The sequence below is a fragment of the Hypomesus transpacificus genome, chromosome 9, assembly GCF_021917145.1.
Source record: "Hypomesus transpacificus isolate Combined female chromosome 9, fHypTra1, whole genome shotgun sequence".
NCBI lineage: Eukaryota > Metazoa > Chordata > Actinopteri > Osmeriformes > Osmeridae > Hypomesus > Hypomesus transpacificus.
The window spans coordinates 728,819-748,528 of record NC_061068.1 but is presented as its reverse complement, the minus strand read 5'-3'; the positions used below and the strand labels follow the sequence as shown (position 1 = coordinate 748,528).

At 48.2% G+C, this 19,710-nt stretch overlaps 1 protein-coding gene across 1 annotated transcript in view; it reads left to right on the top strand.

Annotated features, from left to right (window-relative positions):
- The window catches only part of kcnd3 (potassium voltage-gated channel, Shal-related subfamily, member 3), a 45,984-nt gene extending 31,474 nt beyond the window's left edge, over positions 1-14,510 (top strand). Inside the window, 7 exon segments of the mRNA XM_047025636.1 lie at positions 4,832-5,000; positions 9,568-9,669; positions 12,394-12,423; positions 13,128-13,220; positions 13,437-13,505; positions 13,507-13,697; positions 14,194-14,510. Of these exon segments, the coding sequence (XP_046881592.1) occupies positions 4,832-5,000; positions 9,568-9,669; positions 12,394-12,423; positions 13,128-13,220; positions 13,437-13,505; positions 13,507-13,697; positions 14,194-14,449 (910 nt within the window). The 3' untranslated portion in view covers positions 14,450-14,510.
- Positions 14,511-19,710: the final 5,200 nt, after the last annotated feature.

Below are 19,710 nucleotides of genomic sequence, written 5' to 3'. Positions count from 1 at the left end.
GCAGAGACAAACAATGAACTGTGATTTCCAGACACACCTCCCAGGACAATGAGAGGAATTACAAATGCATTAGGTGTTGTGGCGTTTTAATGTGACCATAAGTATCCGATTGCAACTCATGGTGAAGCAAATTTACCAAACTTAATAAACAAAGTTATTGCAGTGGTGAGATTGTGATTGAGTGATATTGCACTGTGGGTCTATTTGTGGTTGAGTGACCAGAGGTTTCAGACAGTACATCTCCATTAAAAAGCTTTCATCCTGTTGTGGGCACCGTGGAAATTCTTCAGTGTGGGAGACACTAATGACATGGTGCCACAGTTATTTTTGTTTTGTATTTGGACCGCTGCCCAAACTAATGAGTGCTAATGCAAGCCTGGGTGCTCTATAATAGAGTAACTGTTTATCTATTAACTTTTATATCCAATATTATCGGATAATGGTCTCCGGCCTGAATCCCTGTGCATCACCAGCAGTCTCTGAAGGAGGGGACCTGGAGGAGGGGACCTGGAGGAGGGGACTGAGAGGAGAGGAACTGGAGGAGAGGAACTGGAGGAGAGGAACTGCGAGGGTCTTGCTCCTCCAGTTTCTGTCTTCTTGTCCTCCTTTCTGAGGGTTCTCTCTCTCCCAGGGCAAGGGAGCGAGGTAGGGTCCTGTGCCCTGTCTACAGCTAGCTGCCCTAACTGCCCTGTCCTCCTAGCTAGCTGCCCCCGTCTCCTAGCTAGCTGCACCTGTCTCCTAGCTAGCTTCCCCTGTCTCCAGCTAGCTGCCCCTGTCTCCTAGCTAGCTGCCCCTGGTGCCCTGTTTCCCATGCTGCAATGAAGCTGGCGCTGGAAGCAGCAGGCTGTGTTTGAGCTCTCCTTCTGATTTATGATGTCTGTTCCCAGAGGTGGGGCAGTCCTGCTCCTCACCTTAATGACTGTAATAACACGGACCTCCTCTTTCTCTCTCTTTCTTACACCTTACTATTACTCTGTTCTTTTTAATCTTCATCATCCTCCTTCTCCGTACCTCCCTTTATCCTCCCTCCTCCCTCCCTCCTCCCTTCTCCCTCCCCCCTCCCTCCTCCCTCCTCCCTCCTCCCTCCTCCCTCCTCCCTCCCTCCTCCCTCCCTCCTCCCTCCCTCCTCCCTCCCTCCTCCTCCCTCCTCCATCCTCCCTCCCTCCTCCCTCCTCCCTCCCTCCTCCCTCCTTGCTCCTCCCTCCTCCCTCCCCCCTCCCCCCTCCCCCCTCCCCCCTCCTCCTCCCTCCTCCCTCCCTCCCCCCTCCTCCTCCCTCTCCCTCCCTCCTCCCTCCCCCCTCCCTCCTCCTTCCTCCCTCCCTCCCTCCCTCCCCCCTCCCTCGTCCTCCTCCCTCCTCCCTCTTTCCTCCCTCCTCCCTCCCTCCTCCCTTCTCCCTCCCCCCTCCCTCCTCCCTCCTCCCTCCTCCCTCCCTCCCTCCCCCCTCCCTCCTCCTCCCTCCCTTCTCCCTCCTCCACTCTCCACTCTCCCACTCTCCACTCTCCCTCCTCACTCAGTCTCCCTCTCTCTCGCTTCTCGCTCTCTTCCCTCTCTCTCTCTCTGTGGAACTCAGGGCAACAAATGATGTTGATGCACTGCTATCAGCTCCTTTGATTTATGATTTTCTCTCCAGACAAATATACAAGATAAATGTACTTATTCCCACCTCTTTTAAATCTTACTTCACTTTGAAAAAAGTTGTAATCCCTAAATAAACCTTCAGCCAATTTGAAATCGGTTTACCGTAACAGACTGAATGTTTGCTAAATGTTTAACATGTGCATTTAATCATTTCATTCAGTACATGGAAAAAAAACATTGAGGGAAATTATTTTTTTCTGGATCCGTATGGTCTAGCTGTTATACGATAATGCACACGCACACACAAACAGACATGGTAGACACACACACACATTGTCATTGAAGCCACACACACACACTCTCATAGACGCACACACACACAAACTGTCATGACACTAATCAGACTGCTGTAGGAGAGCTGGTATTCCGGCCGTGTCAGAGACCCACTCTCTAATGAAGACTGAACGAGGGAGGAATTGGAGGAATAAAACAAACTGGAATCATTTCCTCACCATCGATTTTTTCCTTCTTCTTCTCCCCCACCCCTTTTTCTTCTCTGCTTCTTCCTACCTCTTCCTCCTCTTCCTCCTACTCCTACTCCCTCCTCCTCTTCCTCCTCCCTCCTCCTCTTCCCTCTCCTCTTCCTCCTCTTCCTCCTCCTCCTACTCCTACTCCCTCCTCCTCTTCCTCCTCTTCCTCTTTCTCCTACTCCCTCCTCCTCTTACTCCTCTTTCTCCTACTCCCTCCTCCTCTTCCTCCTCTTCCTCTTCCTCTTTCTCCTACTCCCTCTTCCTCTTCCCTCTCCTCTTCCTCCTCCTCCCCTTTCCATTTCTCTGTGAAACTGTGGCAGCTGAAACACATTTTTAAAGGAAGCTTGTTCACGGACCAAATCACCCCACCGCTGTGAATCTTCAGAGCATCTTTTACAAACAGTGCAGTGGTTTACCTACGACAGAGATGTGTTTGTACTGTGGAGGTTTATTGTATGATGCCAAAATGCTCTGTTGTTCTAAATAGTCTGTGTATTTCTCTCTATTCAGTCTCTCTCTGCACATACAGTATACACTTTGTGTATATATTTATACTGTGTGCATGTATATAAACATATATTGAGAGATCGAGCTAGTAAAATACATGCTGTATGTCGCATAATCTGTACAAATATTATATCGTCTTTAATTCTGTTGTCGATTTACATACACAAACATACATACTGTATACATATAGTTATATTGCTGTAAATGTCTAAATACTGAAAAGTCTACGGCGTTGTAGATAACACAGCGTCAAGTCAATGCTAGATTTTACAGAAGTAATTAGCAATAGTCATCGTAAATCTAAAACACCTGTCGCCTGAACACGGTTGACTTGTTACGTTTCTCCCAATGAGCTTTCACTAAGCATGTTCAGCCTATTATGAGGGACTGGCTGGGCGCTTGATTAGTTTTAATCACCTGTCTGTAATGGCTGTCTCAGCGGCGTGTAGACAGTCCTTTTAGACGGTGTCTCTCTCCTGCAGCTGGGGGGGGGGGGGGGGGGGCTCTGCTGTCTAGGCTTTGTGTTGTGATGAATGGAAGCAAATGCACGTTTTAAGAAATCCACAGTCGGAAGAAAAGCAAAATGGCTGCTAAACTCTCTTGCTTTATCCTCTCTCTCTCCTCCACCACCACCATCATTTACTGTCTCTCTTTTGGGGGGATTGTGAGGAAAGTGGATCAAATCATTGGAGAGGAAGAGAAAGAAATGGCAGTTTAAATGACACAGCAGACAGAATGGATCTGTTTTCTCAGTGACACCGGAGGGAGGGAGGGAAGGAGGGAGGGAGGGAGGGAGGGAGGGAGGGAAGGAAGGAAGGAAGGAAGGAAGGAAGGAAGGAAGGAAGGAGGGAGGGAGGGAGGGAGGGAGGGAGGGAGGGAGGGAGGGAGGGAAAGACAGCTGAGAAAGAGAGAAAGTGTGTGTGCGTAGAGAGTGTGTGTGTTTAAAGTGTTTGTGTGAAGAGTGTGCATGGAGAGTGTGTGTGTGGAGGACCTCACAGGTTGAGTCTCTGATTGGTCCTGGTACCTCCTTAGTTGTGTAGTCACACTTCCCAGACCAGGAAAAGGAAGTACAGTCAAAAACAATCAACAAACAAAGAACATCGGTAAGAATTCAAAAGGTAATGATAGGAGCACCCCAGATGTATTCATATACAGAGCATCAAATGTAATACCTGAGAAGTTGGATTACATTATCAGTCTGAGAGCACCCCAGATGTATTCATATACAGAGCATCAAATGTAATACCTGAGAAGTTGGATTACATTATCAGTCTGAGAGATTGAGGGATGTTTTTACCTTGTCTTGTTTATTATTCTTAATTTGTTTCACTCTGTCTCTGTGTCTCTCCCTCTCTCCGTCTCTCCCTCTGTGTCTCTCCCTCTCTCTCTCTCCCTCTCTCTCTCCGTCTCTCCCTCTGTCTCTCTCTCCCTCCATCACTTTCTGTCTCTCCCTCTCTGTCTCTCTCCCTCCCTCTCTCTCTCTCTCTCTCTCTCTCTCTCTCTGTCTCTCTCCCTCCACCACTTTCTCTCTCTCTGTATCTCTCTCTGTCTCTCTCTCTGTCTCTCTCTGTCTCTTTGTTAAGCAGCTAAAAACATTGACACTGAAGGTTTCGTGAGGGAGTTTTGGTCCCCTGTCTGGCTGTCTGAAACAAATGATGGATGTTTATTGATCCTGATGTTCTCTCATGCTTCTCTGTCTTCATCCTCTCTGTGATTCACGCTCAGACCAGTGGCGTGTTGAGATGGTAGCGTTCTGCTTGATGGATTACACCTGAGTCTGTACTGCGTAAATCCTCGCTCTCCTCCTCACCCTCCTCCTCACCTCTCCTCCTCCTTCACACCCTTATTCTCTCCTTCTCCTCCTCCTCAGCCCTCCTCCTTCCCATGCATCTTGTTCTGTTCCAACCACTTGTCTTCTCATTACTTTTAGTAACTCGGAGACACTATAGGTCATGTCTGCCTTGCTGGGTTAGACTGAGAGCTAGCTTCTTGATGGCTAAACGCACACACACACACAGACACTGTCTCTCTGTCTTATGAACTGGATTCAACATGTGATTTTTCCTTTTTACTCTTTTCACCCTCCTATCTTTTCCCACTCTCCCCTCTTCTTACTCCCCTCATCGTTCCTCCCTCTCCCCTCCTCCCTCTCCCCTCCTCCCTCTCTCCTCCCTCTCTCCTCCCTCACTCCTCCCTCTACCCTCCCTCTCTCTAGCTATGGGGACATGGTCCCGAAGACGATAGCGGGGAAGATCTTTGGCTCCATCTGTTCTCTGAGCGGGGTGCTGGTAATCGCCCTGCCGGTGCCCGTCATCGTCTCCAACTTTAGCCGTATTTACCACCAGAACCAGAGAGCTGACAAACGCCGGGCGCAGAAGGTACAGGTGAACTCCTTTAACCCTTCGGTGACCTCCATCTGGCTGAGGAGGGGCGAGGGGTGTGTGTGTGTGTGTGTGTGTGTGTGTGTGTGTGTGTGTGTGTGTGTGTGTGTGTGTGAGGCGTGTAGGGGTGTGTGTGTGTGTGTGTGAGGTGTGTGTGTGTGAGGTGTGTAGAGGTGTGTGTTAAACCCTCGCCCCCCTGACCTCAACGGCTGCAGTTCTAACCTGGCATGCCCTGGACAAGTGAGAACGCACACATACACCAGACTGCCTGACTGACTCGCTGACTGACTGAGTGACTAGTTGAATTAATGCATGTCCTTGGCTTCACTGAAGCTCACTCAAAGTCAATACTGACTTAAGTTAATGATGACAGTTTAGATTCGATGACAGGTCAGTTTATTTTAACAAGCCTCACCTCACATCAAAGCCTCCTGGAAAGACGAGTGCTCTCTGCTCCTGCATGGGCAGCACATCTTCATCATCTGGAAGATGCTAGCCCTGCAGCACTGCCCTTTCTGTTAGCATCATGCTAGCACAGGCCATATTAGCACTGCCCTTTCTGTTAGCATCATGCTAGCACAGGCCATATTAGCATTGCCCTTTCTGTTAGCATCATGCTAGCACAGGCCATATTAGCACTGCCCTTTCTGTTAGCATCATGCTAGCACAGGCCATATTAGCACTGCCCTTTCTGTTAGCATCATGCTACCACAGGCCATATCAGCACTGCCCTTTCTGTTAGCATCATGCTAGCACAGGCCATATTAGCACTGCCCTTTCTGTTAGCTTCATGTTAGCACTGGCCCTTCAACGCTGACCGTGGTAGCTTTAACCACGTTAGCACTGGCCAAGTTAGCATTGACCATGTTAGCACTAGCATCCAAACTGATTCTTCAACACTGAGCATGTTAGCACTGGCTTTAACACCAACCAAGTTATCCCTGGCCCTGTTAGCACCAGCGTCCAACTCTTGTTAAATGAAATGAGAGTGTGCGATAAACTCGTGGCTAAGTAGTTAGAAGCTCTACCCAGCGGAGCGGAGGAACAACACGGGACTTCACGTCCTGGATGGTCTTACCCTAATGAGGCAGCCCTGATACCACGTAGCGATCAATAGGGTTAGGGTTAGCGATCAATAGGGATGTTTAAGAGGGCACTCATGCTGTCAGCCGAGGCCAAGGCCAGACCAGCGAACCTGAAGTGACGTCCTAAAAGGTTATACCCAAGAGAGCATGCCTGCCCCAGCTACTCTCTCTCTCTCTCTCTCTCTCTCTCTCTCTCTCTCTCTCTCTCTCTCTCTCTCTCTCTCTGTCTCTCTCTCTCCTGCAGTAATTAAATCCCTCTCCTGCTCACCTGGCTGGAGCTCGACCTAGCCTGAGGGAAAAAACACAGCCACCCCCCTCCCCTCCCTCCCCACCTTCCTACCTCCACACTCCCCTTCCCTCCCTCTACCTCCTTCCTCCCCTCAACCCTCAATTTTTCTGCTGTCCAACTGCGGACACTCTGGAGGAGAGAACATTTATCTAGTAATGACTCTCTCCCTGTGTGGAGTGTGGCGCTCCAGCTGTGCAGGGTGACCTCTATCAGCCAGACAGGAAGTCAGCAAAGCTGGAGGCCCTGTTGGGAGGGGCTGGAAGGAGGACCAGTGTCAGACTGGGACTGTTAACATCCCGGGACTTTGAAACAAAGAATGACCCTCGACCCCAGACTTTCCCAAACATGTTTTCTTTTTGTGCAGCCGTAACGTTCACCGGCCGTTCGGGAAATCTCCCGATTCTCCCGGAGGCTAGTCTGACCATGAGCGGTTTAAAGGTGAACACTAGGATGACGCTGTGCGTGAGGACTTAACATTTCAATTTCCATTCATTCGTTTCATTTTTCAATGCAGAAATAGGCAGGAAAGGCCTTGCGTTAGACAATGTGTTTGTTGACATCAGGATGTAGACACAGACCCCTGGGACACCTGCTGTCACACTGAGCTAGAGGTGCTGGGGGGGGATGACCCTGGTCCATTCTGAAGAGAGAGGAGAAGGGGAACAGACCCCCCCCTCCTGGGAGGAGGAAATAGGGGGAGAGAGAGACATGAAGAAAGAGAGAGACACACAGAACAGGGAGGGGAGGGGGAGAGAGAGACATGAAGAAAGAGAGAGACACACAGAACAGGGAGGGGAGGGGGAGAGTGAGACATGAAGAAAGAGAGAGACACACAGAACAGGGAGGGGAGGGGGAGAGTGAGACATGAAGAAAGAGAGAGACACAGAACAGGGAGGGGAGGGGGAGAGTGAGACATGAAGAAAGAGAGAGACACACAGAACAGGGAGGGGAGGGGGAGAGTGAGACATGAAGAAAGAGAGAGACACACAGAACAGGGAGGGGAGGGGGAGAGACAGAGATGACTAAGTAAAAATGAGATGGGGAGTGTAGGTTGTCTCACCACCTCCCCCCTCCCTCCTATCCCCCATCCCCTCCCTTCTCCCCCCTCCCTCCTCTCCCCTATCCCCTCCCTCCTTTCCCTCCTTCCTCTCCTCTCCCTCCTCTCCCCTATCCTCTCTCCCCTCCCTCCTCTCCCCTACCTCCTCTCCCCTCTCTCCTATCCCCCACCCCCTCCCTGCCCCTGCTCTGTCCTCTTGGTTATTCACCTGGAAAGGACATCACTCAGTACAGACCTCCCAGCATGCCATGTCCCAGCTGAAGTTTCACACCAGACCACACCAGACCACACCAGACCACACCAGACCACACCAGACCACACCACACCAGACCAGACCAGACCACACCAGACCAAACCACAACAGACCACAACAGACCAGAACCAACTAGACCAGACCACACCAAACAACACTAAACCGCACCAGACCAAAGTTCAGGCAGACAAATACAGAGGTGGTTTGGGTTCTGACACCAATCAGAGGGTGTTATTTTTTGGGGAGCAGGAAGGGAGCGGAGCGGGCACTAATGGAGATGGGGTGAAGTGAAGCAGCCACCCAGACATGGTGCAGCGCTAGCTGGAGAAAGAGAGGGAGGAGAGAGGGAGGGAGGGAGACATGGGGGAGGGAGGGAGAGAGGAACGGAGGGCCGTGAAGTAAAGAGGGGGGAGAACAGTGGGAGACAGAAAGATAGAGATAAACATAGGAGAGAGAGAAGGAGGGAGAGATTTTTTTTTCGTAATTTTCTCTTTCTCTTGGTCTCTCGAGTCTCTCTTTCACTCCCTCTTTCACTCTCCCTCTTTCACTCTCTCTGTTTCACTCTCCCTCTTTCACTCTCTCTGTTTCACTCTCTCTCTTTCACTCTCTCTCTTTTAATCTCTCTTTCCCTCCCTAGTTCACACTCTCACAAACATTTATCAGCATCTTTCACATCTGCAGAGTGTGTGAATGTCAGCCTCTCCTCCAGCTGAGATATTCTATTACATTTACCCCGAGCCCACCGGGCCCCTGTGTCTGTGTCTGGATCTCCACCCCGTCTCTCAACCAGCAATCACAGCGCAAGGTTAAAGACATTACTCTCACCTTGGACCACTGAAAAGCACTTTAGACTGGAGCTCCTCACTGGTGGTCCACTCCTCTTCCTCCAATATCCTCCACAATCATTTAAATGTATTCTTTACATTCAGACAACACTCTGAGGGGATGTTGAGAGAGGAGGTTAAAGCACTCGGTGGCCGGATACGTACAGTCCAAACACTGACTGACTAGATGAGCAACTAACTAACTAGATACTGTGAATACGTACTTAACTAGCTACTGTTACTAGGCTAACTAACTACATAGCCAAAGTAACTTAGATAAGTAACTAATCTGACAGCACTATTCATCACTGCATCGACACAATTTACGTTAAGAGCAGTTCGATAGTTGTAGATTTACAGCACTTCTCTCGTTTTCTCCCTCTCTGTCTTTCTCTCTCTTTCTCTCTCTCTCTGTCTCTTTCTCTCCCCATCAAATTCTCATTTAGTCTCCTTTTTCTAATTGCTTTCTAGTTGATTGTGTTAGTCCCTGATACTCTCGTCATGGCCCTCACAGGAAACATCAACCATGCTCTCATCACTCACAAGTCCAACAACGACACGAATGTCAAACTCAAGTAGGCCCAGATGCTTAAGCCCAGAGTCGGCTCCTTTAATGGTAATACCAAATTCATGCAAATGAAGGTCAAGGCAGTCAAAGCTACTATGTATATATTATGTTATTAATATTCCATTAAGTTGTAGGAGCATCCTAACTTGGAAACTGAGCGTAGGAGAGAGGAGAGAACAGAACGCTTTGGGTGTAAGAGGTTAAAGAAGGAGGGAGGGAAGTAACGAGGTAACAACCGATAAGGCAGCACCCTCTCGCCATTAGAAGAGGCGTTACTCATCTCTCTCTCTCTGTCTCTGTACATTATCTTCTCTCTCTCTCTCTCTCTCTCTCGCTCTCTCTCTCTCTCTGTCTCTCTATCTCTGTACATTCTCTCTCTCTCATCTCTCTCTCATCTTATCTCTCTTTCTTTGTCTCTGTACATTTTCTCTCTTTACTCTCTCTCTCCCTCTCCATCTCATCTCAGTCTGACCTTTGACCTTCTGCACACACAGAAAGCCCGGCTGGCCAGGATAAGAATAGCCAAGACGGGCAGCTCCAACGCCTATCTGCAGACCAAGAGGAACGGCCTTTTCAACGAGCAGCTGGAGCTCACGGTATGAGGACCCCTGACCCCGACCCCTGACCCAGCCCTGACAGGCTACAGCGTGATCATAAAGTATACCGTTTGTGTCATCAACAAGTCCTGAATCATGGCTGGTCACAGGGAGGGAAGAAGGAAGGTGATAAGGACGTAGAGAAGAAAGGGAAAGGAGGTTGTGTGAACACTGTCACAGGTTTGATTGACAGCTCATGTTGAATGCTATGCTGTCCAATAGGAACAGGAGGCGGGGAGCGAGGAAGGTCGCTCTCTGTTGGTCAGTCTGTGCAGGTGCAGCGATTCAGGCCGCAGGGTGAATGACCCCCTTACTTCCTCTTTCTCACCTCAGGGAGAAAAGAAACAGAAAGAACAAATGTCATCAGAGACAGGGACAGAAAAACACACTTTCAGAGTCGCTTGTCACATGATGAGACTCTAGGACGTTTCCTAGTCTGGAGATGGATGTGAAGTGATCATTTTTACGTATGTCCTCGTTTGTTAGATGAACCTGTACTGCCGTTTGCGTCCATGCTGCCAGGCCAGGCGGTAGCAGTGTGGCTGTGACCCTGGAGGGAGGGTGGAGGGAGGGAGGAGGAAGGGAGGATGGAGGGAGGGTGGAGGGAGGGAGGGTGGAGGGAAGGAGGATGGAGGGAGGGTGGAGGCAGGGAGGGAGGGTGGAGGGAGGGTGGAGGGAGGGTGGAGGGAGGGAGGGTGGAGGGAAGGAGGATGGAGGGAGGGTGGAGGCAGGGAGGGAGGGTGGAGGGAGGATGGAGGGAGGGTGGAGGGAGGGCGGAGGGAGGGTTGAGGGAAGGAGGATGGAGGGAGGGTGGAGGGAGGGAGGATGGAGGGAGGAGGGTGGAGGGAGGGTGGATGGAGGATGGAGGGAGGGTGGAGGAAGGGAGGATGGAGGGAGGGTGGAGGGAGGGAGGGAGGGTGGAGGGAGGGAGGATGGAGGGAGGGTGGAGCAGGTTGAACTATTTTCTGCTCTCTCTCCTTTATAATCCCTTTTTTTCTCTGGTGTTCTCTCTGTCTCCTGTTCTCACTCTCCGTTCCTGTTTTTCTCTCGTTCTCTCTCTCTTGTTCTCCCTTCTCTCCTGTTCAATCTCCTGCTCTTTCTCTTTTTCTTGGTCTCTCCTTTTCGCTCTCTCTTCGCTTCTGTTCTCTTTCTCTCTGTTCCCTCTCTCTCCTTCTCTCTCTCCTGCTCTCTCTCCTTCTCTGTTTCTCTTTCTCTCTCCTTTTCCCTCTCTCTCCCCTCCCTCTCTCTCCTTCCTTCATGTTCTCGTCTGTCATACACTGACGATGGCTTAGGCCGAAACGCGTCTGTCATCCTAATAAACTGGTCAAAAGAAGTTAGTAGTCTTTTATCACTCGCACCCGAAATCGCCTTTTATTTATTATGGAAGCAGAGGGCGCCTATCCTTAGAAACACTCGTCTGTCATGCGTCTGTGCGAGGAGGAGCCTGGCCAGATTCACTCCCATGTGAGGAGGTTCTCACAGCTAATGAATCATTAGTCATCGTTTGAAATGGCCTGAAAACAGCAACCACAATCTGCCTCTCTCTGGGGCTGCCTCGCTCTGCCTCGCTCTGCCGTCCAATCACGTGTTAGACGCTCGTAGGGCCGAACGGCCCCACCGCTCATTAACCCTGCTGTCAGAGACGTTTACCGCAGGGCCAGTAGATCAAAGACCCTCTGTGTGGTTCTCATTACTGGGTTGTAGTTTCGAAACTGAAAATTCCAAACTATTCCCACGTTCATGTTAGCGAACAGTTTTTGCGGCCGGTTAGCGGCTGCTCTGACTGAAATTCCCAGACGTCTGCCAGCTTCTGGCTGTGGTCCAGAGAAGGAGCGTGTGAGCGTTGGCGGTGACAGGTTCTTCACGGATCCTCTGGTTAGGGTGGCTTTATCAAATTATAACCGTCACAGCCGTCAATCAGACAACTAGCCTGTCAGTCAGCAAGTTAGTCATCTAGATCCAGAAGAAAGGTTTAGATCCGCAGGTTCAGACTCATGTTCTCATGCAGAGATGGCAAAAGTACACACATGCTTCACTCAAGTAGAAATACAGATACTCAGGTTTTAAAAGTGACACATCACATGACTACACTTTTTCACTCAAGTTAAAGGAAATAAGTGTGGGCTCTGACCTGTACTTACGTAAAAAGTAGCCATTACTACTACATTACTGCGTAGTAAAAACAGTGTAAAAACTGTGTAACACTAATTACAACATAACAGTGTAACAAAAGTGTAATAACAACATAATAACAATGTAACAACAGTATAATACATTTGTAAAAAGTATAATAACAATACAAATAACAGTATAATAATTCTCCAGTTGTTGACATAGAATCAACAAAACAAAATCTCTTCTACTGTTGATGATCGTGTTTTTGTTTAGATTTTCCCAAAATTGGCTTGTTAGATAACCAGCAGGAAGTTGTTATGTATGTATGTGTATATGTATGTGTTATATTTACTGTTTGTCAGCTAGTCTGTTTGCTAGGTTGTTCAATTGTTACATTAGTTTGAGTAGTTTGCTGGGACAAAAGGTCTTCTGGAAATATCTCCAATTTCTGTTGGTAGATCAAAGCCTGCTGAATTGGAAAGAAAAAACAATTTTCTTTGACTTCACGAGTCACTCGTGATGACTTCAATGATGCATAAAAGAAGTGTAACGATTATTTTCCTGTTATTATTTTCCTGTCTCCTCCTTCCTTCCATTCGTCTGAAACAGCCACCTTGCAAGCAAAACCATTTTCTGGAGGTATTTAAGCAACTGCCACATACAAACATGTTTATATTCTGTAAGCAAACCGTCCCAAGCAGGAAGTCTAATTTAAACGTATTTAAATGGGAGCTTCAGTTATTTTCACAATGTTTTCTTTCTTATCTTTTTGTCTTTTTCAAGACAATTGGGAGTGTACTTAAAATTTACACATTTTTTATATTCAGTTCCTTATTCACATCTTTAATATATGTAAGTATTTTTTTTATTTTGCTATGTAAAGAAAGGGCCTTGCCTTGCCTTAAACATCATAAGTTTCCTTTAGTAAAAAATGCTTTCACTTGGGACCTCATTTCTGTCAGGCTGTGTGACACTAGGCTAAGTCACATGCTTTTTGATTGTACTGGGGCTGAAAAAAAACACAAAATAACTAGATAATTGACAACAGATCACCCCTGTGACTATTAACATACGTGTTTTACATATGTGCATCTTTATGTGTGTGTATGCCTGCATACTTGTGTGTGTATGTGTTTACGTGTGTTTGTGCTTGTACACGCAAACGTGTGTGTGTGTTTGCACGTGTCTATATGTATGTATGTATGTGTGTCTGCCTGTGTTTCTGCCTGCCTGCCTGTGTGTGTGTGTGTGTGTGTGTGTGTGTGTGTGTGTGTGTGTGTGTGTCTGTCTGTATGTGTGTGTGTGTCTGTGTGTGTGTCTGTCTGTGTGTGTGTGTGTGTCAGGACTCAGGCCAGGAGGACAACCAGAAGCTGAACCAGACGTCGTCGTGGCTCGAGAGCCAGCACCACCTGCTGCTGTGTCTGGAGAAGACCACGGTGAGTCTAGGCCTCTGCTCACTCTAAACACACGCTGCACAGAATCAGAAGGTCAAGATGGATATTACAGCAGGTGCTGTTACTACGGTAACCATGTATCGTGTATGATGATGTGTTATATGGGCATCAATGCACTGTACTATTGAGATGATTCAAATACAAACATGTTTTCACTGCTGACCCCACCCTCCCCCTCCCCTCCCTCCACATCTCCAGGCTCATGAGTTTGTGGACGAACAAGCGTACGAGCAGAACTTCCTGGAGACCGCGCTCCAGAGCTACCCCCCCCGCCTCGCGGAGCCCCTCCCTCTCCAGCCAGGAGAGCACCTGCTGCTCCCACAGGAGGAGCAAGAGGGCGCTGCCCAACGCCTCCCCCTCGCCCTCCCTGGCCCTGCAGGTCACCCCCCAGGCCCCCCTCCAGGAGCTGAGTGCCAGCCACATCCAGCAGAGAGGAGAGCAGCAGCTCCACTCCTCCAGGTCAGCCTCACAGAGCCAGGACATTTACATTTTACATTTAGTCATTTGGCAGACGCTCTTATCCAGAGCGACTTACAGTAAGTACAGAGACATTCCCCCTGAGGCAAGTAGAGTGAAGTGCCTTGCCCAAGGACACAACATCATGTGGCGCGGCGGGGAATCGATCCGGCAACCTTCTGATTACTAGCCCGACTCCCTCACCGCTCAGCCATCTGACCCCCCCCCCCCCCCTGCACCACTGTGGTGGTGCTCACGCGTGCAGTTCTCAAAGCAGCCATTAGAGTGCGCTGTAGTGTTGTTGTTGTTTATATGTGGTTCTGTTGCGACAAGTGTGGAGGCCCGAGTGAAGGTTTTCTTCTTCTCTGTTTAGATCTCTGGTTGTCGTGCGTACAGTTCACAGAGTGCACGCACGCTGAAGTTAGTTTTTGCTATTTAAAGACTTTAATAGATTTTCTCCTGCTCTCTCTTTTTCGGTCTCTCCTCCCTCCATCCTCAGTCGTTCCAGCCTCAACATGAAGCCAGGGGAAGTGGGCAGGATCAACTGCAAGGGAGGTCAGATCACCACGGCGATCATAAGCATCCCCACCCCCACCGCCCTGACCCCAGATGGAGACGGTCTCCACGGGCCCGCCCAGCGCCAGCCCCCCCGCCCCGCCCCCAGCCCCCCCCCGCCCCCCTGGAGCCCCCCAGCCCCCCAGCATCCAGACCACCAGCTCCAACATCGTCAAAGTGTCCGCTCTGTGAATGACTGACTGACTGACTGGCTGATTACCTCACTGGATGTGACTGGCTGTCTGATTGACTGACTGGCTGGAAGGCTGGTTAACTGGCTGGATGACTGGCTGGCTGGAAGGCTGGTTAACTGGCTGGATGACTGGCTGGCTGGCAGGATGATTGTTGTGAGCAGCAGACCAGAAGGAGAACCTGCTCTGATTTGAAGAACTCTTGACTGTCCCTGGCTGTGTGAATAGGACTTCACTTCCTGTTGACAATTAGGTTAGGAAGCACTTCCTGTTAGCAACCTATTAGGAAGCACTTCAATAGGATGATCCTCGAACGCGAGTTCAGGCCAGCAGAAGTGCATCATGGGAACAAGGAAGTGACACTGTGGATGTAGACGTTGTGTACTGTTTCCTGTAGACTTGGTCACGGCGTGGATATAACTCTGGAGAGGGGATGGAAGTGGACTATCTAGCTTGACGTCACTTTGTGGTTCTAATTTGTGTTATGTGTTGTTTGTCTTAAATAGTTATTACACGGTATTGATTCGATTTGGGAATTTTAGTTTTTTGACATCTGAACTTGTGTGTGTGTGTGTTAATGAGGTTTATGTAGGCTTGATGTTTTGGATCCCAATGGTTCCTTCACTTTTGTTCCCAACCTTCATAGAGTGTTGAACCACTATCGCCTGACTTTTTCCCCCTCGTATTTCTTTCTACCTATTCTCCCTCTTCTCTCTCTCCTTCTCGTTATTGTTCCCCCCTCCTCTCTTCCCTCCCTCTTCTCCTCCCACCTTCTATCCCTCCCTTGTATCTCTGTCCCCTCTCCTCTTCCTCTCACCCCCACTTTCTCCACCCCCACACTCTCTCTCCCTCTCATCTTCCTCTCTCTCCCTCCCCCTCTGTCTCTCTCTCTCTCCCTCTCGCTCTCTCTCTCCTTCTCTATTGATCGGCTCCTACTTAGTCAAGGTCCGTAGCTTGTGACTCCAAAGTGTTCAGTACAACAATAACAACAAAAGAACGTAGTTTTTAAATGTAAATTATTCATTTTTATCTGTATGTTTCAATATGATATATTTTGCGTTGGCTTTTATGTTTAGTGTGTGTTCGACCAGGTATTAAATAGAGCTGAGGTTGTTTTGAAAAGGATGCGATGAACCTGTGCTCAAATGTAACTGTGGATGTCTAACCTGTCATGTGACACATCACATAATATTTAATATCACATGGCAGCTCTCGTCGCACGACATATATCACATGACGTATCATGTCACATGACATATCACGTGACATTTCACAACCCATGAGGTATGAGCAGGACAATGTTAGCCAAGATTCTCTCAACACACCTGGTTTGTTCTTAAGAAACGACTAGTCGTTTTTAAAGACTGCTACTGGTCCACTTGGTTTACGTGATACTGAGATGCCATTTTTACACTCACTGAAATAACTGTAAGTATGAGAGGAAAGTTTGTTTCATCTCTCACTCTGCACAACGGGTGCTGTGGCATTAGTTTCATGGTACCAGGTGAATCATATCAAGTGCACCCCTCATATTTCACAAAGCTGCTCCCTCACATTGGGCCAGGTCACAAACTGTCTCCTGGTTTTTTTCTAAGACCAGTACTTTTGTTCTGACACACACCAGGACACAGATACTCCATCCAACTCGGTCTCACTGTCACCTTTGCCCCTTAACCCTGCAGCTTCCTGTCCAGGGTGCCCTAACTTCCTCCCAGCTGTGAACTGGACCTAGGCTCCATAAAGGTGATAGGTCACCCAGAGCAAGCCCTCTCTCCTCCCAAGCAAAAGGGCAGTAACTGGCTGGGCAGAAATCGGATCAAAATTAAAGAATTATTGTTGCTTTGAATACTTGACATGGTTGAATCTCATGTCTCAATAGGTTTGTGTTCATGAGAAAAAAATGAGGTGCTCTTTTCTTAAAGAGCACTTACTGTCCTTTGGCTTGGGAGGGCAGCCTAGCAATCTAGGATGTGTCTTTGTAAGGTATTTATTTAGCACACGCAATGTGCAGAGGGAGAATTTAGCCTGCAACCTTTTGATTTACAGCCAAATGCTCTAACCACCGAGCTGCTCATCCCATTCCTCCTCCTGCGTTGTGGGATACCATGGGGCAGCTGGTTCTACGCACTTCCTTCAAGTGGGGGTTGAAAACGGTCACTTCCTGTGCTCTATGTGTTTATTTGTTTGACTTTGTCCCTGTTGACTTTCACCTTCTTGTTCTTTGTAATCTAGCTTTTGCGTCCGCGATGTGTATTATGTCATGTGGATGTTTCTGTTTGCTGTCTGGTGTCATTTCCTGTGGCGTGTAAAGAGATAAAGACAGTAGAAACAGCTGGCCTGCTTTTCCTTCAGGGGCTGATGCAGACCTTTACAGTGTGAATGAGAATCATTTCCTCACACAAACACACACACACACACAGAAAAACATGCTGCACATGCACCTGTGCGTGTGTCGTTACTGAGAGATAAATAACCGTCTCTTCTTCAGATTGAATCTGGTAAAAACACTGACAATCATGGAAGGGGTTGGTCAAGGATGAAAGTGAATATTCAAAAGCATTCCATTATAATGAGTTTGATACACACAGCAACCAAAGCAAAGCTTTAATATGCAGTAATCTTATAAATACGCAGTTAAAAATACATAATAGTGCAGTTATACATTCAATAGCACACAACATAGTTAAAATATAAATAACATATAAATGTGCAGCTTCAATGATAAATAATTGATATGAATATGCAGTTCAAGCTTGGATCAAAAGGAATGCTAACAAGTCTGGCTAAGAGCTTTCTGACACAGCTGAATCCAGCAGTGATGGAACTAAAACTGGGATGAACAGTGACTAGGCTTGTCTGTCACGCACTAGCAACCAAGACCTTAAATACCCTTTTGAGCTGTGATGTTCTCTCTGTTTCTGTCCCTCTCTCTCTCTTTGTCTCCCTTTTTGTCTTTCTCACACTCACACACACACACAAACACGCACACACTCTTTCTAACACACACAAACACACTCACACACAGACACACACTCTTTGTGACTCAGACACACACACACTTTCTGACACAGACATTCATCAACACCTCCTTTGTGACTCACAGTGTCGTGCGCTCTGCTGACATTCATTCTTCAGATGATACTGCTGGTGGTCACGGAGGACTGAGTGTGTGTGTGTGTGTGCATGGTGTATGTGTGTAAGAGTGTGTGTGTGTGCGTGTGTGTGTGTGTGTGTGTGTAAGAGTGTGTGTGTGTGTGTGTGTGTGTGCATCTGTGAAACTTGTCTAAGGTAACATTCCTAGGCTCAAAAACGTAACAGTGCAGTTACATGCATCCACCTATAGGTGTCAGTGTGGCTACATTTGCCGCTTAAGCAAAAAGAAGTGCTTGCAAGCAGGTAAGGTCCTAAATAACACCAGATATAGGTCAACACACACAGTCCACACACACACACAAACGCACTCACACACAAAAACACACACACAACAAACCATGAACACACACATTCTACCAGGTATTAAAACACTCTTGGCCTCTGTTATGCTAAATAATAGTGTCAGCTTAAAGGATAACAGCTTCAACATTCAAAACCCCAAACATTGTTCAAACCTCCTGCACTGATCTATAATCTCCTGAACTGAAGTGGAGAACTTCTCTGAGCTCCGTGTTGCTCCTCAGGGGCCAGATCGCTCCCTTCAATTCACATGACTTCCTGATTCCTCACTGATTGGATGAGTTGCCCAGTGCACCAATCAGGAGGCAGTGGCTGTACCGTGCTTCCTGGTCCGACCCGATTGGAGGATCGAACCAGCAAGGGCGCTGGGAAGGAGGGAGGGAGAGAGACTGAAGATAAAGATTTAAGGAGGGAAGAAGGGATGGCCTAGCAAACCTAGAGATCCTTTTTGATCTGACCGTTCCTGCCCATGGGAGATCTTCACCTTTGATGTGTGTCTGAACGGATTCACCAAGCAGGCGTACGAGGGGAGGTTTTGAACCTGGGACGTCTTGATCAGAGAGCAGACAAATGCCCTAACCACTGAGCAATACCTATCTCCTTTGATCTTGGATTCCTTCTGCTAGACTGATGACTAAATCACTTAGAAGACGTGCTACACACCAAGCAACAGACAGGATGTGAGTAATACAAGATCAAGGATCAGCTGTGCCTAAGATCTAACCGTATTTCAATAATCGGGTAGTGAAGGACGAGTCAGTATTTACCAGCAACATAACCACATCTCAGCTACCAGACACAGTGTAAAGTAACCACATCTCAGCTACCAGACACAGTGAACATGTTTCTCAACTACAATACTACATAGTACAGTGCAGCAAAAACACCATCAACAACAGCAGCTGCTTTATAAATACATTACATTAACAACACACAGCCTAATAAAGACATGTACAGTAACAGATGCATTATTAATAAAGACATGAGCAGAACTGCATTCTGTCCTGATCCCAGACTGGTGTAGTCTGTTCCCGGGTGACGGATGGGAAACAGTTGGTTCTGTGTGTGTGTGTGTGTGTGAGTGTGTGTGTGTGGTCTGGTCAGTAGACGTTTCCTCAGGCCACTGTAGTCATGACGACAGCTGAAGGGAAGTGGGCCCAGGCAGCTGCAGGTTGGAGGTCAAAGGTCACAGGTGGAGCAAGATTCCCTCCACCAGCCTCCAGACAACTGGACATTACTTACTAATATGAACGTGTCATCACTTTCTCCCTCTCTTTTCTCCTTGTCTTCTTTTTAAATATCTTACTCTCTATCTCCCTTTCCCTGTCTTCTCTCTCTTTCCACCTCTCTCTCAATATTTCCCTCTCGACCTCTCTCATTCTTTCTCCCTCCTTCTCCTTCTTTCTACTTCTCCCTCCTCTCCATCTCTCTCTAAAAATAGTTATACAGCAGAGAATATGGGGGGAGGCGGGAGGGAATGGAGAATAAGGGGGAGACAGGAAGGGGGAGGAATCTCTCTCCCTCTCCTTCTTCTCTCACAACAAAAGCCTGCTGCTCAGGTGCTTCCTGTCCTGACCTCACTTCGGCTGCGTTTCAACACTCTCACGATGCCTGTCCTGACCTCACTTCGGCTGTGTTTCAACACTCTCACAATGCCTGTCCTGACCTCACTTCGGCTGCGTTTCAACACTCTCACGATGCCTGTCCTGACCTCACTTCGGCTGTGTTTCAACACTCTCACAATGCCTGTCCTGACCTCACTTCGGCTGCGTTTCAACACTCTCACAATGCCTGTCCTGACCTCACTTCGGCTGCGT